Raw genomic sequence first — 27130 nt, forward strand, 5'->3', positions numbered from 1 at the left:
AAATTTTATTTTCTGAAATCCACAATCTTTCTAAACAAGGGTGCTACAATCCGAGCAAGGCTGATGCAGTTTCACATCATGAAATCATATAATTTAGACAGATCTTGGAAAGGCGTTGAATGATATGACCCTACTGTGGTCATAAAGGATTAGTGTAAATAGACATCACAGCATAGATGAGGTGGGCACAGAGGACCCATTTCTGTGTCTATCATTCTATGTTTCTGTGAGGGTCGTTACGCACGGGAATAGGCCATTCTGCCCACCATGTCCATGCCAACCATTTTTGTCCATCTACACTAATTTATTTGCTTGTATTAGGACTTTATTGTTCCGTTCCTACTTCCTATTCGTCTGACTAGGTACCTCTGATCTTCTCTGATTCCACCACCACCTCTGGCCATGCATTCAAGATATCAATCATTTTCTATGTTTTAAAAAATAATGCCCTTCAGGTCCTGTCTAAAACTACTTCCACTCATCTTGTACCTGTGCCCTCTTGTTTTTAATAACTCTACAGTGGGGGAAAAAGATCAGACTATCCCTATCTATGTCTCTTGTTATATTTATACCTTTATCTCATTACTCATTAGCTTCCTGTAGGGTGGAAACCAGAACTGCAAGCAATACACCATGTGGTCAAAGCAGTGTTTTGTAAAATTGCAGCATAACATCCCAACTCTGCTTCAAGCTATGGAGGCAAGCCACCTGTGCCACCCTATCAACCCATGTTGCCACTTTCAGGGAACGATGGTCCCTCTGTTTATCAACGTTCTTTAGCAACCTTACTATATATACCCTATTGCTATTTGATTTCCCAGAATGCCTCATTGCATGTGTCTAAAAGATTGCCATTCTGCTGTTTTATTACAGTGTTAAGCATAGCAGCAGGTGCTCTTACAGGAATTTGCAGTAGTGATTTTCTTTATTGTGACTTGTTTATGCAGTTAATGTTATGCACGCATCAGGTATACATACTTTTGACATAAATTTAATTAAATTATTGTACCTCTGATTTTATTTATTGTATTTAATAAACAGCTATACTCTTCTGGGAAAATGGATTGTTAGATGGAGATGTCTCTTTAAATTTTCAAATGATTCTGCTATTTTTCACCAGAGAAGTATGGCAGTCAGCTCAATGATGAATGTTTATTATGAAATGCATGTTGCTATTCAAACCAATCTTTCTTAGAGGACAGAATAAAGCTGACAAGAGGTGAAGTTTTAAGTTCAAATGTTGTGTCTTGCACGCTGTACCCCTTTCAAGCTACTGATGTGCAATACAATTACATAACACATGCTGTGTTAATAATTTCTTTGATGAAGCTGATTGAGGTTCAGTGTGTTTAGTAAATCAATTTTTATTGCAGATGTTTGATTGGATCTCTCACAACAAAGGCCTCTTTTTGAATAGCTACACGGAGATTGGAGCTACTCATCAACATGCAGTGGAACTTCAGACACAACACAATCATTTCGCAATGAACTGCATGGTAGGTGCCTCAATATGGGGGCAGTGAGATAATTATTCATTAAAAAACTGTTGGGTTTACCTTTGAATAAAATGTGACTTGTTATTACTTGGGTTCTCTCAAAATTTAGATCACAATTAAATAAGCAGTTGCAAGCCATACAATCCAATGACCCTATGTCAGCCTTAAATAAAGTAATGGTTGATCCTCTTCCTAATGCATTTTCTGACACATCCCGTGATTCCTTTAATGCTCAAATACGTAATGGTTTCAAATGTTAACATATTTGGGTGATTAAGTAGCCATAACCCTTTGAGATTTGCCCTTATCTTTCACATCTTCTTTAACGCATTCCTTTCTTCCTGACTCCCATTCCTTCTCCACTTGATGCCATTTGACGTGATCTGGTTTCTTCTACCCCTCTTGAATCTCTGTGTCCTCTACTAGCACCAGTTTTTCCTCTTTCGCTGAACACCAATTCCCAGTCTCTTTCTGATTCTCTTGTTCCATCCTTTTCACCTTCTGTTCTCTTAGCTCTCCACCTTCTCTGTTTTGTTTTCACCCAAACATTTACTCTCATGCTGCTTCAAATTTCTTTCTTTCTTTCTTTCCATTCCTGAGCCTGTCATTGTCATTTTTTTCTTTGGCAGTAGGTGATATGCCAGTGTTAAGATTTAACTCTGCGAACTTTACAGGACATTTCTGTAGCTTGCAATACTGTTCTATTGAGGAATTAGTTCCCTCTGGATATTGGTGAAGGGGTCCTATTATTTATTTTGACCTTGATCTTTAGATTCTTTTATGATCCTCAAACTATATACTATTTGATTAATTAATGGGCTGGAAGTTGCAGTTGTAATGATGGCAAAGCCATTGCCACTTAATGCCATCCCCATGATAGATACAAACACAACATGGATGTTGCTGCGGTGGTTCTGTGCTGCTTTGAGGGACTTGGGATTGTAGGCGTTGTTGAAACACTTTGTGTACAGCTAATGATTTCACTGGAACCACAATTTTAGTCACACTATTCTTGCAATGAATATTATTGAAACGGAAATGTTTTGGCTCTTGAATGTGTACTAAACTATTCTGTTTAATGTATGTTGTCTTTGCCATTGCAAAATACAATTTTAAAGTTATAGAGTCAGTTGTCAAGATTTTGATGTAATTTTAAAATAATATTTTGAAAGAGTAGAATTACTTTGGAATGTGTTTCTTCATAATATTTCATTATTACTGTGTTCTAAATTATAATCTGTGCTTTTTACTTCCTGCTTTGCTGTGTATGATAAATATTTAAACTAATTGGCTAATTAGTCTTGTTGCTGGACACTAGAGATCTTTAACAGACTGGGCCAAGTTCAGAACTTATAAATAGTGGAGATAGGCATTCTGGAATCTATTAAATTTTTGGAAGCTGCTTTTCTTGAGCTCATCTGTTAATACTGTCTCATTGTTGCCGAAGACAAAATAAATGGATCCCTCTCAGATTGGCAGGCTATTAGTAATGGGTTATGGCAGGGATCTTTCTTTGGCACTCAACTGTTTACATTTTATATCAACAATTTGGCTGAAAGAATATAATGTTTGCAAGTTTCCAAAGGATATAATATTAAGAGAGAATGTGAAGAGTGATGAGGATGCATCAAGGATATATAAGCAAGCCAATCAAACTGGGCAAGTATATTATTGATGATTCAGATTTATTCAGATTCATTTATATATCACATGCACATCGAAACACAGTGAAATGCATCATTTGTGTTAACAACCAACACACCTAAGGATGTGCTGGGGCTGCAAGTGTCGCCATACATTCCAGTACCAACGTAGCCTCCACAATGTTCAGCAAAAATTAAACAAGCAACAGCAACAACAGAACAAAACAAGACGACAACAAAACAAAACTCTTCGGTCTCTCTTCTCCCTCAAACACGGTCAGAACTACACTCCAGGGACATGCCACATCTGGGCCTCAGATCCTGGGCCATGGACTCACAGAATTACAGACTTGTGGCTTCAACCTCCAGTCCTTGCTCCAGACTTGCAGACTCGATCTTTGGGCCTTTATCTCTAGAATCACCAACTTCAGTCTTCACACTTTCAGGGTTTCTCCCTCCTGACTCAACTGAGCTCTGGACTTCTACCTTTGGCTTTGCCTTCTGGACTTCACCAAGCTCTGGGTACTGACTCCAGTACTTTCTGATCACAGATTTGACCTTGCACCTTGATCCCAGGCCTCGCCAGTCATTGATTTTACTTTGGGGCTTCAACTGACCCGACACCTGGGATTGCTGATCTTGACCACAGAGCACTTCAGGCATCGATTTCAGGCATTGATGGACTACAGTGTGGATAGATGTAGCGTACAATGTAACCTTGCTGTTTTTATGTACTAGTCACTGAAAATTAACATGAGGAAACAAATGTTATGTGGGTCCTTACTGCCAGAGGATTTGAATATGTAGTAAAGGTGTGTTCCTGCTGTTTATTGGTACAAGAGCATAGAAAAATAGAGGGCTATGCGCAAGGGAAATTATAGGTAGTTTCTAGAGTAGGTTGCATGGTCAGCACTAAGTTGTGGGCCAAAGGGACTCTAATGTGCTGTAGATACCTATGTTCTATATTCTATTTATTTACTTAGAGATACATTGTGGAACAGGTCCTTCTGGCCCAACGACCTGTGCCACCCAGCAACCCACTAATTTAAGCCTAGCCTAATCACAGGACAGTTTACAATGACCAGCTAATCTACCAACTGGAACATCTAAGGACTGTTGGAGGAAACTGGAATACCCAGAAGAAACACACACACACGGGAAGGATATACATCCTTTCTTACAGATGAAGCCAAAATTGAACTTTGAACTCCAGTGCCCCGAGCTGTAATAGCTTCGCGCTAACCACTACTCTACTGTAGTGCCCCAAAGTACAGTCTTGATGAAATCACACCTGGAGTTCTGTATCCAATCTTGGGCTTTTGACAGAGAAAGAAATATTTCTGTTATGGAGAAAATACAATAGAAAATTACCAAAATGTTTCTTGTGAAAGTGGAACTATCTTTTGAACAGATTAGGCCTCTTTTCTGCAGAGTTTAGAGAAAGAGAGATGACCTCATTGAAACCTACAAAATTCTTAGATGCGTCACTGAGATAGATAATGGGAAGGACATTCCCTTTGGCTGAGGAATCTAGTCAAAAGACTGACACTCTCAAAATAGGAAATGAGCATTTGGGGCTGAAATAACAAGTAATTTCTGATTCTGTGAAAATCTTTAGCCTAGGGAATTATACTGTATTTGTTCAAAATTGAGATTGAAAGCTTTCTGAATATTTCAGGAATCTAGGTTCAATAGGTACATTTATAGGCATCCATTAGTCTCATGAAACCATGGATTTGTGCCTTGGAAGTTTTCCAGGATACAGGTCTGGGCAAGGTTGTATGGAAGACTGGCAGTTGCCCATGCTGCAAGTCTCCCCTCTCCATGCCACCGATGTTGTTCAAGGGAAGGGCATTAGGACCCATACAGCTTGGCACTGGTGTCGTCGCAGAGCAATATGTACATTAATTGTCAGAGAAATGTATACAATATACATCCTGAAATTCTTTTTCTTCACAAACAGCATTGAAAACAGAGGAGTGCCCCAAAGAATGAATGACAGTTAAACATTAGAACTCCAAAGCCTCCCCCTCCCACACACAAGCAGCAGCAAGGCAACAAACCCCCCACCAGCAAAAATGCATCAGCACCCTCTGCCGAGCACTCAAGCATGCAGCAAAGCATCAATAAAGACATAGATTTGCAGTACCCCAAAGACTACTCGTTCACCCGGTAATTCAGCATACCACAGGCTCATTCTCTCTTTCTCTCCCTAATAAGGGAAAAAGAGTTATCCCCATTTCACTGCGAGAGGGGAGACATAACAAACAACTCGCTGATTTATGATATTAAAAGTCTGTTGCAATGCCTTTTCTGAGTTCTGCGTCCAGAGAGTCGGCCGCAGAAAGGCTCAGCTCTCTGGACACGCAACCCATGGCAGCTGTCCTGCTGCTCCCAATGTTCCGTGTTCTCCCACGATGCCTCAGTCAGACACCAGCTAGAATCAGCCTGTCTCCAGAGCCACAAAAATCTGGCACCCTGAAGGCATGCTCGTCTTCCAGGCCACGACCTTGGGATATCAAAAAGTGGCCAGTCATGAGACCCTGAGAGCAGGTCCCATTCCCACAAAGAACCAAAGTCAGAGTGTAGCTCCAGGTCAGGGTCTTAAAAAGAACCTTGAAAAGGAAGAAAAATCAAAGATAGAAATAGAGCTGTTTCCAAAGATGCAAGCAAAGGAGTCGCCGTTTAGCGCCATCTTGACTTCACTCCGCCCGTCTGAAGGGTATGGGAATATTGCAGGAAAATAGTAGAAAAATCAATCATGTTCTTGTTGCATGGACAAGCTGCTTTGAAGGGGCTGAATGGTTTAATCCTTGGAAAAGAGTAAGCAGTTGATGCTTCAGGCCGAGATCCTTCATCAGTCTTGAATGTCGACTGCTAATGGAATTGAATATTTGAGATTAGTCGAGATTAATCGACATGAGCCTCAGGGCTTTTGGTCTCTGTGAAGCTACAGGCCAGAAATTATTACCTACTGAATGGAAGGAAAGGGGAAGTAGTGTGATGGGAAGACAAGTGGAGGAAATAACACACTGCTGGGAAAACAAAAACTGCTGGAAACGCGGAGCCGGATATGAGGGAAAAGAAACTGAATATATTGCCAGGTTGTGTATCTTGGACCAGAGGAATGTGCCATTCAATATATTAGTTATTTTGGGAGATTGTGATTAATTTTGATCTCTACTTAACCCAGTTTCTTTAGCTGAACCAAGTTATTCATAAACTCAATTACATGACCCCAACCAAAACTACTTTTCCAGCTCTCCTGTTCCAGTGACCCTTCTGAGGATCCACAGTTTTAGATGAGCTTTTAATCATCTATTCTATTGTCTTTTGGGTTTATAAAATGTTAGGCAACAAGAGTTCTGTTTTTTTTAAAACTGAAATAAAGCAAGTTATTGTGGTGTCAGGTACTAGCCTTGTCATTTCCTTACAATTACAGGAGAAAATATTAGTGAATCAGCTGGCTGGCTTCTGAGTAGCGTTGAAAATGTGTTTATGTTGGTATTAATTGTGATGATGCCAAGCTGCAACTTCCCATCTTTTACATTTCTGTAGCCTTTTTCACAAATTGATCAGTCTTCCACCTGCCTGCAACTTCATTATCTATGTACTTCTCCAAGGACCTATCTATCTATCTATCTCATTTGCATATTCCCCTTAAATGTAAACAACTTGCAAATACATGAGCTTCCACATGAAAACTGACAACACCCAGTTCTGTGTTCTGTAGTAGTTAGTCCCTGTAGTGTTTATTTTCTATCTCATCTGTTTTTCTGCCATTTTGCCCACCTTTGGACAACTAAACATGCTTTCACCTCTAACAGTGGGCAGCATATTTTTGTCTGCACCATATCACAGACATTTTTTCTCGTTAGCCTCGCTTTGCCTCTTCAGTGTAGCATAAAACTTGCCAGTGTCTAACCTTTCTTAGTTCTGTTGAAAGATTATTGACCATCAGTCTTAACTCTTTTTCTCTTTTCACAAATGTTGCTTTATCTGTTAAGTTAATTCCTGAGTTTTCATATATTTTTTGGTTTTTGTATGGTGTTGAAAATGTGTGCTCCTGATCTAGCTGTGTATATACCCAAGCAGTTCCAGTGCAGATACAACACTGGCATCTGCTGGACAACGGGGAAATTTGTCCAAGTATCAGGATGGATAAATCTGATCAAACTGATTAGCACCCTATAAGCACACTATCACCTACCAGCAAAGTGATGGAAGGTACTTGTTTCATCAACTGATGTTTACTTGCTTCAATGATTCTCAGTATTGAGGTTTGCCAAGAGCACTCTGTTCCTCAGTACCAGGAATTGAATACAAGTCTTGTCCAAATGTGGACAAAAATGCTTAGTTTCTGGATGAAAGCTGAAGGTGACTGCTCTTAACTCCAGTGCAACATCTAATAAAGTGGCGTTCAAATTGCCTTGATGAAATTGAAATCAAGGAAGAAACTCTCCACAGGCTGGAGTTACCTAGCACAAAGGAAAGACATTGTGGTTATTGGAGATCATCTCAATACCTGGGTATTATTGGTTAGAAGTCTTTAGCTGTTTCATCAATGGTCTTCTCGCCATGGTAAAGTTGGAGGTAGGGAATTTAAGTTCAATTCTATTAGCATCTCCTAAGAGCAATCTATGCATGCAGACAGTATAGCTCAAACCACATTCACACATGGGATGATAGGTGATAAGTCACAACTGTGCCGTACAGAAGGCAAGCAAAGGCCATTCCAAAAGAAATCATGGAACCTAGTTATTTGGTGGCATTGTCATCTCCCAGCATCAATACCTAGGGGTCATTATTAACCAGAACATTAACTGGAGCTGCCTCATGGATGCTGTAGCCACAAAGGCAAGTAGGAAGATGGGTATTCAGTGCCAAGTTGCTCACCTCTCGGCAGTTCTAAATCATTTTCTCGTCTACGAGGCAGAGGTCACAGGTAAGATGATATACTTCAATGAGGTTGAAGCAAGATGCTCAACCCATTCAGGAAGTAGCCAGTTAATGGGTGAAATATTCATTGTTTTCATCACTGTCACACACGGGGAAATCTTAGCCTAGTGTGTATTCTCCACAAAATGTATTTCACTGAGTCACCCAGACTTCTCAGACTGCACCACTCAGACCTGTGACTTAGTAACAACAAAAAATGCTGGAAGCACTCGGCAGGTCAGGCAGCATGTGTGGAGAGAGACACAATTAACAATTCAGTTTCAGAACTTGGAAAGAGAAGAAAATTAGTTAGTTTTCAACAGCAATGGTGGGCGATAAGGGGGATAGAATGAGGGAAGCAAGGATACAGAATGTTTCAATTTTTATCATCAAAAGCAGCTTAGTACATTTTTACCAATGGAGCTGGCTAAGCCATTGTTGTTAGATTGGGCTTTTAGTGAATGTTGAGTAAATCACAGTGTTGTCTGACAAGTTGTTTGTTCTTTTTTGCTTTTCTACAGAATGTATATGTAAATATCAACCGCATCATGTCAGTGGCCAATCGTTTATTGGAATCTAACCATTATGCATCCCAGCAAATCAAGCAGATTGCCAGTCAGCTGGATCTGGAGTGGAAGGCATTTGCAGCAGCACTAGATGAGCGAAGTACCTTGCTTGACATGTCTGCTGTTTTCCATCAGAAAGCTGAGCAGGTGAGTAAATGTTCAACCGGGGTCAGGTTGCATCTGTGGGAAGAGAAACAATCAATGTTTCAGGGTGGAGACCCTTCTGAACCTGGAATGTTGGCTCCGTTTCTCTTCCTGACCTGATAAATATCCACAGCAATTACTGTTTCTGTTTCAAAGTTCCAGTGTAAACCTCAGGTTTGGCCGGCAGCGTTAGTCTAGGGAAGACAGTCTCTGGCCCCGCCAACTTGTGGAATCTGAGGTGCAAAAACTCTTGTTGTGTGGATGCTGTGTGATCTGTTCCCCCGTTACCAATCAGTACCATGAAATGACAGACAGTGCACCATATGCAATTAAACGATTTAGCTTTTTAATTTTTAATTTGACTAAAGGATTAGTAAAAAAAACCAAAAAGAAAAAGGCTCATTTTAATGAAACAGCCCAATGTGCACGTTGGAGCTCACGGTTTCCCTTCCGTTGGTCTTCCATCGATTTCCCCCCGGGCTTCGTCAACTCCCGGCCCCACTCCGTCCTGGTGTCTACGACCTTTCCTTTTTCATGGCTTCTCTCTTCATCTCTCGCTGAACAAAAACCCAGATCACCTTAGTCTCAGGCACACAACAAGAAAAAAAACTCTCCCTTCGTTAGACAGCGCACGTTCCAAAGTAGCCATAACCCAAACACTGCTGCTACAGAAAAACCATTACATTAGCAGTGAAACCTTTCCCAGGGTGTTACACCAGTAGCTGTTGATGTAGAAAGTCACTCACAAGTAATACTGATATTTTATTTTTATGCTTTTTCCTATGAATATTTTCTTTGTAGCATATTTGCTACAACTAGCACATTGGGATTGTTTTGGTGTATTACTGAAGTTGATAGACACCAGGCTAGTGTGACTCCTTGCAAATGGTTCATTTCTTATAATTGTCTGAAATAATTTCCAGTCTTCAGCAGTCCACTTCAGTGGCTATAGTAGAGAATAACTTCCTTCAAAAGGATCGTACATGGTTTAACCAGTAAACATCAAAAATATTGTTTTTTGAAGATACTCTAGGAGAGATCAACTCAGTTTCTGTAAAATTTTGGTCATTGTTTTAATTTTATTCATAAAATGCCTAACTATGTATATCTGAAGCATACAGGTTTTACAAATTAATCATAAAATAACTGCTTCTTATATTTTTTGTTATTTCCTATTGTTTTCTTTTTTGACCTTGAAGATTTTATTTTTCTTTCAGTCGTACTGTTTGAGAAACAAATACAGGTCAGGTTGCTAGAGATAATAACTCCTCTGCTTTTCTGTGAAATGGAATCACGGAATCTTTCGGAGGTCAAACAAATCTTTGGTTTATTGTCTTATTTGAAAGGTGGTACCACTAACAGTACAGCAGACACTCAGTACTCTAGGAGTATCAGAAATAATTAATTGTTAATTACTAGAATTGACCTATTGTGTGAGCTTAATATTGCTAAATATAAAACAATGTTTTTCTGTCCTTCGAAAAATTGAATGACTTGACATATTGTGAGCAACATCATGGTAATCTGTAAATTAATGTCATGATATCAGTAAAGAAACAGCCCTCGTCCTCTAGTGTTTTATTCTGCACTGAAAGGATTTTACATTAGTACCCCATCATTGTTGCTGCTGCTAATTATAAGGATTTACTTTATTTGACTCGGAAGTCCAGTTTGCTAATTTGTTGCTATTGCTAAAATCCATGCTACTTGCGTTAATAATTAAGTGAATCACAATGAGCTAACTAAATTAAACACAATCATCCCTGTGAGCTTAATTTGGCAGTGCAGCAAAAAATTACATTAATACTGTACAAATGTGCCAAATGGCATTAAACATTGGAAGACTGGCTCGATCACATTTTGGATGTGCTATTTGGTTGACTTATTTATGAAATACTTCTATCATTTTCCGCTAGCTAACCTGGAAGCTCCTTCCAATTTACTCTCTTTTGGTATAAAGATTATTTTATATAATCAGTTTTAAATTTGTCCATTGTCAGTTTGAAAGTGCTTTTGTTCTGCTGTTGGTGTAGTGTGCATTGGAATCTAGATCTAGGTGTACTTCAGACAAAAAGCCGAGATTAAGGGGTAGCTCTTTGCAATGAGAAAAATTAAGTAATTATGTTCCCTGAAAATCACTGCTGCTTACAATTGACATGAACACTTTAGCGCCTGAAATTAAAAATAAAATTTCTAAATTTGTACACAATTCCAAATTAGGTCATTAGGACAGTCAGCAACAAGAGGGACCCTGGGTTCTGTCGTCAGAGGAAAGATCTTGCCCTATGGATGTCTGAGCTGTTCATGGGGGGCGGGGTGGAGGAGGAGGAGAAACATCAGAGAGCGATAGAGATAGGGATTCACTACGGACAAAGAAAGGCCTTTTTTGATGAGGTGCGTTGTTGCCGAGATTAAGATTAAAGTCTGGAGAATGAGGATGATCAGCTAGACGTCCAGGTCCATTTCAGAACTGAAATTAACCCAGATGAACTGAGGCATTTTGATACAGACAAGGCAAGCTGAGGTACTAGTTAAGCATGTGGGATTTTTTTTTATCAGAGTACAAGAGCAAGGAAATAATGACAAACCTTTATCAAACACGAGTTCAGCCACAATTAGAGTATTGTGTCCAGGTTTGGCCGCTGTACTCAATGATAGATGAAGTCTTTAGAGAGGATGCGGAAGATTTTGCTTAAATGAAGCTGATGATGTGAGCATCGAGAGAGGGAGAGGGAACTGTTTTTTGTTATCAGTGAAGGTGTCAAGAATTAGGGGCAACATAGTAAAGGTCATTACAAAAGCAACCAAAACTAACATGTGCAACAACATTTTTACAAAGAGAATGGTTAGGGTCTGGTATGCATGGCAAATAGAAGCAGTGGTGACAGTTTCAATGGTAGCATTCAAAAAAGCAGATAAATAGTTGGAAAGAAAGGACTTTGAGGTATGGGTGAAAGTAAGTCTGGCTGGATTGCTCTCAAATGGTGGTGCTATGAACAAACAAGTCAAAGTATATCCATGTGAAAAGAACATAAGTAGAGGCCATCAGTATAAGGTAGTCACTAAGAAATTTACTTCGAGATTCAGAAGCAACACTTGAGCAGTGATAAGGATGTGAGAATGGCTGAACAGTAATTTAGTGCATTTGAGGTGAGGCATACAAGGGAGAAGGGAATAGTGGGTTCCACTAATAGAATTAGATGAGGGAGGAACAGGAGTTAAGTCAGCATGAATTGATCAGGCCTACTGGGCTGATTTTCTTTTGTACATCCTGTGTAAACAGAAAATAATAATTTTTTTGAAATTCCTTATTTTTGTGGTATTATGTTCATGGACTACAAATTCTACATGACTCTAGATGAGCTGCCAATTATGGCTGACGAGCCCCATCTGGTTTTAAGGCGCCAGTAGCCTGCCTTCGCCCCTTCTTCTGTCGGTAGAAACGGTTCCTCTGGGCTTAGTAGCTGAGCCACACATGTAGACCGGGAGTTGAACTTGGTGATGCCATTTGAGATGCACGCCATTGGGAACATTTAATAGGTAGTGGGAGCTTATCCCCAGTACCACCCCTGGCTATAAAAACCTTAAGGAACCTTGTTTTAAACTACACTTAATATATTGTACCTAAAGTCAATTTGTGTAAAGCCTAATTATATGCAAGTTATGCAGTCAGTCGTAAAAGTTTTCAGACCAAGTTAGTCAAAAGATTTTGAGACCAAAGTCAGCTGAAGTTTTCTATTGTTGACTGTGGATTTTTATTTCCAGTATATGAGTAATGTGGATTCTTGGTGTAAGGCCTGTGGAGAAGTGGATCTTCCCTCAGAGCTGCAGGATCTGGAAGACTCCATTCATCATCACCAAGGTTTATATGAACAAATAACGTTGGCATACTCTGAGGTAAGTGAAGTAATGCAGAACAAATGACAAGATACAGGATACAGGAATCAATTTCGGATACCTTTAAGGCAGGTTTTGTTGACACCATGACAAACAACAACATAAACGGTTTTCTGGAACAATTTATTAGCAAGGGAATATTTCATTAGCAATAAAATACAAAAAGAAACAAAGAACATCAGCATAAGCAAACAGGAAATAGGGATTTTTTTTGATGAAGTTCTTATACAGGGAATCTTGAATGATTAACGTCATTTATGCACAATAGGCATAAAATATTTTTTAAAAATCACATTTGAAAAGATGTTTTAAAATTTCCTGATGTTAATTTTTTGATGCTGTTACCATGCATTCAAAGACAAAGAAAATATCACAAAAGCCTGAGAAAATATTTTAAAATTACCATAAAAGTGGAAGTACTAGTTTGGATCTAGCTATATCCAAATTTCTTGGTATTTTGTACATCCTAATCAGGGTTAATATTCATCTGGTCTTTTCCATCATTATTGCAGGACAAGTATTTTTACGGAGGTTTTGCTCTGTTGACACAAAAAGGAACCTGGGTAAAACCCGATAGTTTTTGAGAGTTTTTTCCTGAAATGTTCAAGTCTCTACTTTCCTGAAGCTCTTCTTTTTTGAATTTTTTGTTTATTATTCATGCTGTTTATCCTTTTTATAATGGGGAAAAATAAATATTATTTATGACCTGATAGGTGAATCTTTCCCATTCGTGTATTTGCGAAGATTTATAAAATTAGTGAAAGTGATCAGAACATGAATTAAAATAATGAACACTAGGATGAATTGCTTAGAATTTTTTTTTCATTTTCTGTTACTTTATAATATTCACATTTCATGTGATTGCTCAGACTCAAGTACCTGTTTTGAATGAAGAAACACCATTAGAAACTATAGCTGATTCAGCTGTTGAGGGTATTGTAGCTAACCTGCATCCTGTGCTTGTCCTAATTTTTAAAATTCTGAGTAGAATTAATTTAAAGTATACAGCTGCTGCCTCCTTTACAAACCAGAGCTTGAAATATTGGAAGGGGAAAAGTATTCTGTTGCTATAAGCTGAAACAACAGTCAGGCAGTATCTCTAGAGAAAGCAATGCTTTTGGTTTTATTTTATTTCGAGATACAGCACTGTTAAAGGCTCTTCTAGCTCAATAACCCTGTGCCACCCAATTACAACTCGTGACCAATTAACCTACTAATGTACATCCTTGGAATGTGGGAGGAAACCAGAGCACTTGGAGAAAAACGTGTTACGGGGAGAATGTGCATACTCTTTATAGACAGCAGTGGAATTAAACCCAGATTGCTGTTGCTGTAATAGTGCTATGCTAATCTGTGTGGTACCATGCTGCCTACTAAAATGTGTTCACTGAACCTTGGAAACAACTTAAGATTCATAGATAATTTTCCCAGCAGAGAAGGTCATTGGGCCACTAAGCCTTTGCTTCTTCCAGTAGAGCAGTCCTACCTATCCTCGTCCCCTGCCATTCTCCGAAGTCCTTCAAATTATTTAATTCGTGCCTGTCCACTTTCCATTTCAAGGCACTGATTAGTTTTGTTTCTACCACCCCTACAGCAGGAAATGACTTCATTTTTTCCCTTCACGGATTCTGCCTCAGTTGAGCATATTTCATTTGTATTCTGTTTCTATTGTACAAACCCTGTTTTATGTCATTAACTTCATTTGAGTAATTTGTTAGTGTCCAGGCTAGGTTAGGCCAAACTTTCCCCAAAACCAAAATCAAAAATATTTGTTGATAAGCTTTTATCTGATGCACACCTCAGTTCAGGGATATTTTTATTCCCATATTGTGCCCTGTACAATTCTTGTCAGTATCCTTACTAAAACGTTTTGGTAAACAACAGGAATTCTGCAGATGCTGGAAATTCAAGCAACACACATAAAAATTGCTGGTGAACGCAGCAGGCCAGGCAGCATCTCTAGGAAGAGGTGCAGTCGACATTTCAGGCCGAGACCCTTCGTCAGGACTAACTGAAGGAAGAGTGAGTAAGTGCCCTTACTCACTCTTCCTTCAGTTAGTCCTGACGAAGGGTCTCGGCCTGAAACGTCGACTGCACCTTTTCCTAGAGATGCTGCCTGGCCTGCTGCGTTCACCAGCAACTTTTATGTGTGTTGCTTAAAACGTTTTGGTTGTAGGTTCGCTTTCCTCAGCCTTTCATATTTTGTATTTAATCTGTTATGTTTTGTACTGCTTTCCTTCAGAACAATTTGCAAACCTTTTATTTCTTTGACTGATCTATCACTGTCTTGATGCCCCACTTTTTGTAAATATTTATTAGCTAGCTAGATTGTACTCTGATTTTTTTTAAACCCACAATGTCTCTACCATTTTCTCCTTTAAATCTTTTTAAAAACGCAGTTCTGTTTGCAAGTCTGATCACTCACACTAAGTTCTCCTTTGGCTTCACATGCTGTTTGGGGTTGAATTAGTTGTCAGTAGTCCCTCCTCTTCTTAAGACCTTAATAAGCAAGGTCATGAGAAGAGGAAGAGAAATGATGCTGTTGTTCCTTTAAAGCTTAGTATAAAGGGCAAATGAATAGGTAAAAATCATGAGGAATAAATGAATGTTCAGTGACCTATAATTTAGTTCCCTTTAACTTAAAGTGAGCTTATATTTACAATTTTAGTTATGATTTACATTCAAAATGTCTTGTGCAGGTGAGTCAAGATGGGAAGGTTCTGCTGGATAAACTCCAGCGCCCTCTGACCCCAGGGAGTGCTGACTCACTAATGGCAACAGCCAATTACTCAAAGGCTGTTCACCATGTGTTGGATATTATTCATGAGGTCCTGCACCATCAGCGACAGTTGGAAAATATCTGGCAGCACCGAAAGGTTCGACTTCACCAGCGACTCCAGCTTTGTGTATTTCAACAAGATGTACATCAGGTGAATGCCAAAATTTTATTAGTATCTTGATGTAAAACTAACAGACAGGATTTACTAATCTCAGTTAAAGGATTGAATATTATTTTCAGCTCCAATATATTTTGGTTCTTGCATGACAGTTTTTATTTATACAAATAAGTCAACTATTTCCAACAGTTAATAAGGAGGAATATGTGCATTGAGGACTGGTTAAGTACTGATATGTACTTGAATCTTTACAGGGATTGATTGTTTCTTTCCTCTTTGTTGAAAACCACAACTGTTGATTCCACATTTTCAATTATTTAAAGTGACAGTTCACATCCATCTTCTCAGGCTGTCCTTGAGAGCACAAATCCCATTTTAAAGTAAACTAAGAATTGAGGAACGGGTTGCATTTCATTTCTGACAGTTGTTGCAGATCAAGCATACTGCATGTGAGGCAGATTCAAATTGAATATTACTGACACAAAGCTCTAATCTGTGTGTAATTGAGATTAGCTAATTCCAACTTCAGGAAGGGATGCGGTGTACATACTCCTGTCTACATCAGTCGTGTTGAGGTTAATAAGGTTGAGAGTGTCAAGTTCCTAGGAGTGAATATCAATAATGGCCCCAGACAAGAAAGTTTACCAATGACCCTGCTGCCTCATGAGGCTTGAGATATTTAGCGTGTCCTCATTGGCATTTACTAACTTTTATTAACACACCGTAGAAGGCAAGATATCTGGATGTATAACAGCTTGGTTTGGTAGCTGCTTTGCACATGACTGCATGAAACTGCAGAGAATTTTGAGCTCAGTTCAGCACATCACAGGAACCCTCCTTCTCTCCTTGAACTCTGTCTACATTTCTTGCTTCCTTAGTACAATTGCCATAATCAAAGACCCCGTCTGCTCCCATTAGTTAGAAGTTATAAAAGCCTGAAGTCATGTACCACCAAGCTCAAGGACAGCTTCTGCCTTACTAAGTATGACTATTAAATGGTTCCTAATACTCTTGACCTCACAGTCTACCTTGTTATGTTCTTTCATCGCATTGTTTAGCTGCACTGAACTTTCTCTGTAGCTGTTACATTTTATTCTGATTTGTTATTGTTTTACCATGTTCTGCCTCAATGCATTGTGCAGTTTGGTTGTAGTTGGTTCGTATTCTGCATGGAGGTCGGTGACCATGGATGTTCTGCAGGGATCTGTTCTGGGGCCCTTCCTCTTTGTGATTTTTATAAATGACCTGGATGAGGAAGTAGAAGGGTGGGTTAGTAAGTTTGCTGATAAGGTTCGGGGTGTTGTGGATAGTCTGGAGGGTTGTCAGAATTTACAGCACGCTATCGATAGGGGCTCAGAAGTGGCAGATGGAGTTCAACCAGATAAGTGTGGAGAGGTTTATTTCGATAGATCAAATTTGAAGACAGAAGTATTAATGGTGAGGCTCTTGGCAATGCGGAAGGGAAATCCTAGGCAGTTTCTAGAGTAGGTTACATGATTGGCACAACTTTGTGGACTGAAGGGCCTGTAATGTGCTGTGTTCTATTTTCTATGTTTTAATGTTCTGATATGTATGAACAATATGCAAGACAAGCTTTTCACTGTATCACAGTACATGTGACAATAAGAAACCAATTCCAATTCCAAATCTATACATATCACCTAAAGATTTAACACAGCAACAACTGACATGAACACTGAAGAATTAACTAATCTTAAGCACCAAAATTGTAATATATCCAGGAATTAAGAATTGGCAACATGAGCAGGTCAATGGTCATGTGCCTTTTCACACCTTGCTCTACTTGCTTCACACTTCTGACTGTGTGGCTACGCACAGCTCCAGTGCTATTTTCAAGTTTGCTGACGGCACTACTGTCTTAGGCCAAATTAACAGTGGTGATGAATCAGCATATAGGAGGGGATTGAAAATCTGGCTGAGTGGTTTTGTTGAAATTGAGTAACAAAATTTTACTCAATGTCCGCAAGGCCAAGGAGCAAGGAGGCTCAAGAGCAAGTCCTCATTTGAGGGTCATAAGTGGAGAGGATCAGCACCTTTAAATTCCTAGGTGTTATCATTTTATTGAGCCTCTCCTGGGCCCTACACCTAAGTGCAATTACAAAGAAAGCATGGCAACGCCTCTACTTCCTTAGGAGTTTGGGAAGATTTTGCATGGTATTTAAAACTGCTACAAACATCTATAGATGTGCGGGGGAGAGTATATTGATTGGCTGCATCACAGCCTGGTATGGAAACACTAGTTCTCTTGGATGAATAATCCTACAAATAGTGGATATGGTCCAGTCCATCACAGGTAAAACCCTCTCCAACATCGAGCACATCTACATGGAGCATTGTCACAGCAAAGCAGCATCCATCATCAAGGACCCCCACCATCCAGGCCATGCTCTCTTCTCACTGCTGCCATCAGAAAGAAAGTTCAGGAGCTTCAGAACTCACAGCACAAGGTTCAGGAACAGTTATTATCCCTCAGCCATCAGACTCTTGAGCCAAAGAGGATAACCGTACTCAACTTTATTTGTCCCATCATTGAAATGTTCCCACAATCTATAGACTCACTTTCAAGGACTCTTCATGCATCTCATGTTCTTGATATTTATTGCTTGTTTTTTATTACTATTATTATTTCTTTGTTTTTATATTTGCCCAGTTTGTTGTCTTTTCCACAATGGTTGAATGCCCAGTTGATGTGGTCTTTCAGTGGTTCTGTATGGATTTATTGAGTATGCCTTCAAGGAAAAATCTCGGGATTGTATATGGTGACATACATGTACCTCAATAATAAATTTTCTTTGAATTTTGAATTTAGATTCCACAAGTTCTTTCCACAATCTGTAAGATTTAAGCTCAGAGGGTAAGGAAGCACTTTTCCCTCTCCCTGGAACTTTGCAAGCTTGTCACCATGGAGGACCCAGCAAGATGCAATTCACCCACAGTCTTAGACATACACTTCCTTTACCACTGGTGCACAATGGCTACAATGTGCACTATGTGTGGCATGCAGTGGAGTTACTTGCCTCATATTTTATAATAGGCTCCCAAACCTGAAACCTCACCACCAAAGACTTTAGATGACATACAAATGAACATTAACTTGGGTGCAGTGCATTATGTAAACCCAGCACTATATTAGATTTAGATTCCCCTTCAAGTCTAATATGGTGTTTGAATAATGTATCCTTTCAACATCAAAGAACTCCTCACTCAATTCCTCGGTGGGAGTTCCTTGACAAGAAGTTTCTGAAGTGAATTAAGGTAAATAATTGCTAAGTGTTTTAATTTTAAAAACATGATTTTTTTTTTGCTGGAAGGAATGAAACAAAAAAATCTGATCACAATCAAGTCTAAACTAATCTGGGGGCTTTTTCCAATGCTAAGGCCACAGTAGTCATGTAAATTGTTATTTCCTAGGCAATATTTTTACATCTTCATTGTGACAGTTCAAAAAATGTCAACAGTTGTGAAAGAAGAAGCATCTAACTGATAATATTCTTTGTCTTGATCAATGGCTGCATGCATTAGAAACATTGGAAATATATTGATCATGGCTGAAATTCGTATTGTGACTGTGGGTTTGGTCAGAATATCTGGAAGTGCATTCCTTAGTGTGCGTTCATTAAATGTTTCAGGTGTTGGACTGGATTGAAAATCATGGAGAGGCTTTTCTCAGTAAGCACACTGGAGTAGGAAAATCACTCCATAGAGCCAGGGCTTTGCAAAAACGGCATGAAGATTTTGAAGAAGTTGCACAGGTGAGCTACGCTCATGTAGACTGAGAGGTGAAGAGGTAAATTTTTTAAAATGTACAATTATCTGTTTGTTCGTTAGGGTCCTGTTTACTAGGATAATCCTGAGTTTCCAGTTCCATGTCACTTAAATTCCCCATCCTACTCCCATTCTGCCCTCTATCTTTGGTTTCTTAGCAGTATCCATTGAAGTCCCAGCTTAGCTGAAGAAACATGAATCTCTTCTTGCAACCAATGTCATTACGGCCTCAGGACCCAACAAGGAATCAAGTAATTTCAGATAAACAACCTTTCTGTTTTATTTCAAAGCTGTTCATTTCTGATGATGTCATAGACCTGTAACATTAACTCAGTTTTTTCATGCTTCATAGATACTGCTCAATCAACTGGATATTTCCAGCATTCTTACTGGTTTCCAGCAAGTGTCATGTTCTATATTTCACAGTTTCTGCAATGATAAACTTTTCTCTCTCTCCTTTGTCTATATTCATCTCCTATTTAACTCTCCTTTCTACAAATCAGTAGTTAACAAGACTCTATCACCCTCTTATCCAACATCACTACTATACGCATTACACTTCCACTTGGTTTTCACTATATCATTAGTCCCCACCCCTCCCCCATGCTTCTTAAGTTTTCCCCGATCTGATGAAAGGATATCAATCCATAGCATTTGCAATGTTTTTATTTTGGGTTTCTAACATAAGCAGTTCTGTCCTTTTCAACTTTCATGTTAGTGATTGATTGCAATGTTAAAGAGTACATGTTTGCTTAACCATATCTGAAACCAAAAATGAATTTTCTTGGGGTATTGATAAGTAGCTGTTTCATTTCTGATTTTCTAGATTTTTTTTTGGAATTACATTCCTGTTGTGAATTTTCAAATTTTGAAAGCTTGAGGTTGTTAAGTGCATAATCTCCAATTAAATATTTTGAAATGGTTAGTCTTATGTAAGTAGCACAGATTTAGTATTTCTTTAGATTCTATAAGACTATTGAAGATCTGTGAGGCAAAGTGCAATGGTACTTTTATTTTGCACATTTTCTTAACATGATTGAGATTCCTCATGTTATGTCAATTTGCTTTACGTTATTTCCTGCTAAATATGTTTATATTTCATTGGTGATATTTTTAAAGCATTAGTTAATTTTATTGCTAAATTTTAGTTTTGTTTCATTTGAGTTCAAGAAATAGTTTTCAACAATATTTGATGCCTTCTCCACCCTAGCAAAATTTAATTTTATGCACTTCATAGTCACTGTTACTTTGATAGTGTTTGTGCAAATTTGCAGAATAAAGAGTAAAGGTAATATAAATGTTAACCTGTCATTATGCTCTTCTCATTATTCAAAATCTGGCATATATAGTTGATTAGAATACTAAATAAAACTTTTAAACTTTTAAAGCTATTTAATGCTCAAATTATGCTCACAGTGAAAACTGCTAACAAAAATACTTAAACACTAAAAACACAAAAATGTTCTACTTGATTTCAGAGCAAGTAATAATTCTATATTTTCAGTCATTGCCACAAAAACTTTTGCAGATGCTGGAAATCTAGAGCAACACTCACACACACACACAATGCTGGAGGAGCTCAGCAAACTGGGCAGCATCTATGGAGGGGAATAAACAGGTGACGTTTTGGGCTTTGACCTTACATCCAGAATAAATAGGTGGGAAAAGGGAAGGAGTACAAGCCAGCAGGTAATAAGTGAGACCAGATGAAGGGTCTTGGCCTGAAACGTCGACCATTTATTCCCTTTAATAAATGCTGCCTGACTTGCTGAGTTCCTCCAGAAGTTTGTGTTTTTAGTCATAGCTTTGTATCTTTATCCCAGAGGTACTATAAATTGCACTCATCTATTCTAAATCAATTGGTTTACACTTATAGAAAGGAGAGGAAAGAAAGAACAATCAAAAGAAGAAAACTATGTACAAAGTAGGGAGTGATTTTTTTACATTTGTGACAAATATGACTATGATATATACTGTACGTACAGTATCTGAAATATATCTTATGGAAAGTTTTGTTTGATGATGAACTTCAATAAAAAATAAATTACCAAAAAAAATCAATTGGTTTACCTCCCACTTTAATGCAAATTCACATCAGAATAAATGTACCCATCGTTTCTTTTTACTCCACAGACAAAATTTCTGGTTTCAAATAATTACTCAGGTGATAAAGTCAGGTTGATAATCTGAAGGAATAAAACTCCCTCTAAAATTGAAATTGGGATGAAATATAAAGAGTGTTTTAGAGCGAGACATGATCCAAAACAGTATCAACAAGGATTTTTAGGTATCACAAAGCATTTGTATCTTAGATCTCATAACCAATTTGCAATGCTTAAAATCTTACGATAGAACATCTTAAATCTCATTTTAAAATCTAATTGGGTGCATTTATTTACAATAAGAAGGGGTGAGTTTATGGAACGTTAGAAGAAGACACCTTTTTTACATTGTGTCCATGCCAGCTGAAGAAACTCTTCAATTTCGTCTCACTTCTGAGTTTGCAGTGAGTAGCTGTTTAGGCATGACCCAATTTGAGCTCTGCTAGGTACTTTCTAAATGAGATGACGGTTATTGCCTGCCCCACTTTTTTATACAGAGAGCTCTAGAACATGATTTGTGCGATAAAAATTTCCTCATCTCATAACTAATATTGTTTTAAGTTCTCAAATATGCACCATATATTTAATATCGACCAGATTTTGATTTTAACCTTGTTTTATGATTTAGTTCAGGCTTTGGACTTAGTTGAAGACAATTCTGTGTTCCTTCCCTCTGTTAATTCCAACAACCCTAAACATTAATGATTCCATTTTGCTTTGGACCTTACTTTTCCCCTCTAATTTTCCTCTTCCTGTTGAAGTTGACTGCTTGTGGAAGCTTTTACTGATTGTTGGCCAGATATTAAATTTTATACAGTAACATTTTAAGCATGACAAAGTTCTCTGAAGACTAATTGATAAATATAATTTTCTACACAGTGCACTTTGAGGAATTATGTTACTATTTTCCATTTGTATTATGTGCTTACTGTGACATAGAAATTCCAATTGATGTCAGTTTGCAGTTACACAATATTATAGAGGGAATGTATTAATTGTGAATGGTATGGGCCTCAAACGCACAAATAGGCTTTTATGGGCGTCTTCTTCAATGTAATTATAAGAACTCACCTAAATCTGGGACAGTGTCAGGAAATACAACCATGAAGTGGATTTGATTGCCTTTGAATGGTCCTGAAAATATCTTTCTGCAAACCCATCTTTGTTTATTGCAGGCCTTACCCATTTTCCCATAAATCCCAATCTACATCCAATGATACAATCCTCATCAGTCATCACAAGCACATGATTTCTTTCTCAAACCCCAGTCTGTTACTGGGGCAACTTGGTCTCATTAATTGAAGTATCATGGTGGGAATTTCACAGCAAAATCCCCCATTCTGGACAATGCTACTGATGATGTGCATGTTAACCACACACTCAATATTTTTGGAACAGCTTCTTCCACTCTGTCATCGGATTTCATAAATACTTTCTCACTATTTTGCTCTTCGTTCACATTAATTATTTAAAAAATATATATTTTGCAAGTTGTATTTTTTTTAGTGTATTGCACTGTCATCATTATGAGCTGTGTCAGTATGACATGGGTGGTCATGGTCAATTGACCATGATTGTTCTTGGCAGGTTTTTCTGCAGAAGTGGTTTGCCATAACCTTCTTCTGGGCAGTGTCTTTACACAATGATTGACCCCAGCCCTTATTAATGCTCTTCAGAGATTTTCTACCCGGCATCAGTGGTTGCATAACCAGGACTTGTGATATACAACAGCCTCTCATATGACCATCCACCACCTGCTCCCATGGCTTCATGTGACCCTGATCGGAGGGCTAAGCAAGTGTTACACCTTGCCCAAGGCTAGCAGAGGGAAGGAGCGCCTTATACCTCCTTTGGTAGAAATGTATTTCCACCCGACCACTGTACTGTTGCCATAGAACAACAAATTTCACTTTATGAAAGCTCTAGGTTGTTAAGCACATAATCTACAATTAAATGTTTTGGAGCAGTTAATAAACCTGATTCTGATGTATAAACAGATGCAGCAAACCTAGGATTTATGAACCTAACATGTATGATGCTTTTATGCACCATGTACTTCAGAACATCACTTCCCAAGAGGTTATACAGAACTGACATGGAAGATTAAAATTCTTTGAAAGTCACCTTTAACTGTTGGTGCTGGGTTGGTGCAACTCAAGTCTTCATGTAAACAATTCTTATAGTAAATGCTGTTAGCAACCGTCCTTCAACCAATCTCCCAGGAAATATATTCCAGCACATAAATTCTTTTTAGAGATTTTTTTAAAAAGATTACTTTATTTGTTATATGTACATTGAAACATACTGTGAAATGTGTCGTTTTGCGTCAGTGAACAACAGTCCGAGATGTGCTGGAGGCAGCCCACAAGTGTTGTCACATCATTGGGTAAGGCCTTCTGGCACCAACGTTACATGCCCACAACTCACTGACCCTGCAAACTCCATACCGGCACTGGTGGGAGTTGAACTTGATCGTACAGTTGGCGCTGCAAAGCAGTGTGCTACCTGCTGTTCTACTGTGTCACCCTTATACATATGTACTTGCTTCCCTGGGTAAAGAAGGTCCTCCTCATAGCTTCTCAGAATCTCTTCCCACTCCTCCTAAGCAGATGTTCTCCAGCGTCACTACCCCTCGTGGAGAGAAGTTATCTGCAGTCTACCCTATTGATAATAGATGTCACCTTATCATTTTATATGTTCCTCCTTAACCGCTACAATAGGGAGACAAGACCTGGCTTCTCTTCATAAGTGAACTGCTCTACCCCAAGCAAAATCTCTATAAGTCTCCGGCGCACCCCCTCCCTCTCAAGCGCTATCACATCCTTCATATAGCTTAGTGATCAGAATGGCTGCGCTATTGCAGCTGAGGTCAGAACAAGGCTTTATGTAAAATTGGAGCATAACCTCATTTCTTCTGCTTTCAGTGTCCCCTTTTGTTGTGCTAAGACTTAGAAAATGGTTTAAGACAGATGGGAACTATATATAGGCTTTTGTTAGCAGCTGGGAAGTGGCAGAATATGCTATTGGAAAAAGTTATAAGCACGCTAGTATCCATGCACACCTTTTTGACAGGAGCTTGTTTGTTTATTCCAATCTATATGTAAGTTGAAATGTATCACTGAAACCACAGAAACTTTTTCACACAACAATCTCTTTATGAACATAAATTGCCACTATACTGTTAACAGAACAGGGATGGCATGGTAGTGCAGTGCTTAGCATGACGTTATTACAGTGTCAGTGACCCAGTTCAGTTCCACCACTGTCTATAAGGGGTCTGTACGTTCTTCCTGAGACCACGTTTGTTTCCCCCCACATTCCAAAGATAGGTAGGTTGCAAGGTTTATTGGTCACATGGGTGTAATTGGGCGGTGCAGGTTCTTTGGGCCAGAAGAGCCTGTTACTGTGCTCTATCTCTAAATAAAATAAATAAAACAAGCTTTTCACTCTGTTCTTTATTGACCATCAAAAACAAGCTATATGCTTGTTACATTCATTATATCATTACCATAAAGGCAAATTCATCAGTGTTGTTCCTCCTTCCCTTCTCCCAGATTCTCTATAATTCTGTACTCCTTATTACCTATTGAGATAATTTTCCAGTTTGCAAAAACAGATTACTGTGTTACCTGTTGAATTCTTTTATACATTCTTCCTTCTTGTTCCTTAAACCCGACACATTTTATAAACGTTATTTAGGCCACATACTTTGAAGCTGTCTTTCAGAACTAAAGTTTTCTTTTTTTCCTGATTGTCCAATATGTAATATCTAATAATTACTTTCCACATCTTTATTCTAATTTGTTTTAGAATCTGTTGGTATATCATTTCTGATCGACCCTTCCCAACTCATTTTCTAATTTACAGCGTTTGTAACTACCTTTTTTAGTAAGTTCAGATGTATAGGTTTCTTTTTGTATATACATCAGCTTGCTAAAGCTTACCAAATCTGAACAAACTGTATTACTTAGAACTACTCTATTAGATTAGTGAAACTTATAATAAAAAAAATTATCCAAATCAATAGAGAAGAGGCACTGATCAAATACCATTTAAGCTGCCATTCGTATGAATCCTTGCAACTATTTTGGTGCAAGCCGCCAAGAATGAAGCAGCACACCTTCCTTTACTGAAGTACAATGAACTGTGGGAAGACCAAGAATAGAAAATGCCACAGATATAGAATATTGCCAGCACAAGCAATATATCTAATACTCAGCCGTATGAAAGACTAATAAAGATAGAAGTTAACAAAAGCCATAAAGTTGCACTGCCATTCAAAGGCATATTGTAACTATGGAGCTGTGTGAGTACCAGGCTACAAGTAAAGTAAAAAGCAGTTATTTTTCCCATCTGTGACGAGGAACTTAGCTAAGATTAGGGCTTCACTGTTATGTAACTGTAGTGACCAGATATTTTGAATCACATTTGAGAAGCACAACCCTGAACTTCAAGTTCTTCATCTGTGCTTGGCAAAAAATTGATCAAAGCTGCTGATTTACCCTGAAGAACTTTAATACTATGAAGCTTGTTGTGGCCCTTTGATTTAGCCAACCATTGCAACCCACAGTTGAAATGATTTGGACGCAAAGCTTCAGTTCTGTCAGTGCAGTACTCCCATTACTTGTGGAGTATTTAAAGCAGAAATAAGAACAATAAAACCTGGATAAAAAGGTTCAAATATTCATTTTATTGTCAATGTATGCATGTAGAAAACAACTCCAGATAGTCAGGAAATACAGAAAGAACATGGAGTTGATGAAAGAAAGGACATCAACTCCCCCCACCCCACCCCCACAAAAAAAAAGAAACAGCACACGCAGATCCCAAAATCCCCACCTCCGCTGAAAAAAAGTGACAATAAAAATCCTGACCTCCTCACCCACAGAAAAAGACAGCGGCAGTAACAATCCCACTTGCAGAGAAAGCAGTGGCAAAAACAATCCCTGACCCCTCCCCCCCTTAACTGCTGTAAAGAACAGTGACAATAACAATGCCCGACCCCCTCACTCGCAGAAGAGAACAGCGACAGTAGCATCAAATTCCCCCCCACACACACACACAAGAAAGAAAACGGCAAAAAACTGAAGGAAACCGATGTAAAGTACAGTCCAATGATCACATAAATGTCAGAATATTGGGAGCATCTTTTCATCTGCGAACGAGGAGAAAAGCCGTACAACCTGAGTTGTGCTGTGAAGAGTGGCTGCTGACCAGGCTCCGACTCTGGACACTGTCGATCCAGGGCTGAGTACACTGATCTGTCTGGTGACTGTCTCTGTTGGGAGCCATTGCTGACCTCCTCTGTATTCACCTCAACGCTGACCACCGACCCAGGTCCAAACGATGTCGATCCAGGTCCAAATGTGGCCCCCTCCAGATTCACCTCAGTGCTGACCACTGACCCAGGTTTGAACACCTCCATTTGGAGCCATCGCTGACCCTGTCCACATTCACTTCAATGCTTCAATCTTCCTTGCCGTTTTGAGATGACCCTGCGCCTCATCTCTTGTGTCTGGGGTCCTGGGGGAGGGCCAAAAAGGTTCAATAAGCTTGTGTTGTTCGCTGGCGCTTTCTTGACCGGTTAAATGCTGAAGAAAAAGAAGTTTTCAGGAGTGGTGATAACAGAAGCAAGCAGCAAAACCTAGCACCAGGAAAGCT

General features: G+C 38.8%; 1 protein-coding gene across 6 annotated transcripts in view; it reads left to right on the plus strand.

Moving 5' to 3' along the window:
• LOC134357872 (triple functional domain protein) overlaps positions 1-27130 on the plus strand; it is a 345138-nt gene that overhangs the window by 137705 nt on the left and 180303 nt on the right. For all 6 annotated transcript variants that reach the window (XM_063069603.1, XM_063069602.1, XM_063069598.1 and 3 more), the window contains exons 6-10: positions 1374-1496; positions 8599-8790; positions 12553-12684; positions 15384-15614; positions 19232-19354. In XM_063069603.1, coding sequence (XP_062925673.1) covers positions 1374-1496; positions 8599-8790; positions 12553-12684; positions 15384-15614; positions 19232-19354 — 801 coding nt within the window. The remainder of the gene's footprint in view (positions 1-1373; positions 1497-8598; positions 8791-12552; positions 12685-15383; positions 15615-19231; positions 19355-27130) is intronic.

This window comes from Mobula hypostoma, chromosome 17 (genome assembly GCF_963921235.1).
Source record: "Mobula hypostoma chromosome 17, sMobHyp1.1, whole genome shotgun sequence".
Classification (NCBI taxonomy): Eukaryota; Metazoa; Chordata; class Chondrichthyes; order Myliobatiformes; family Myliobatidae; genus Mobula; species Mobula hypostoma.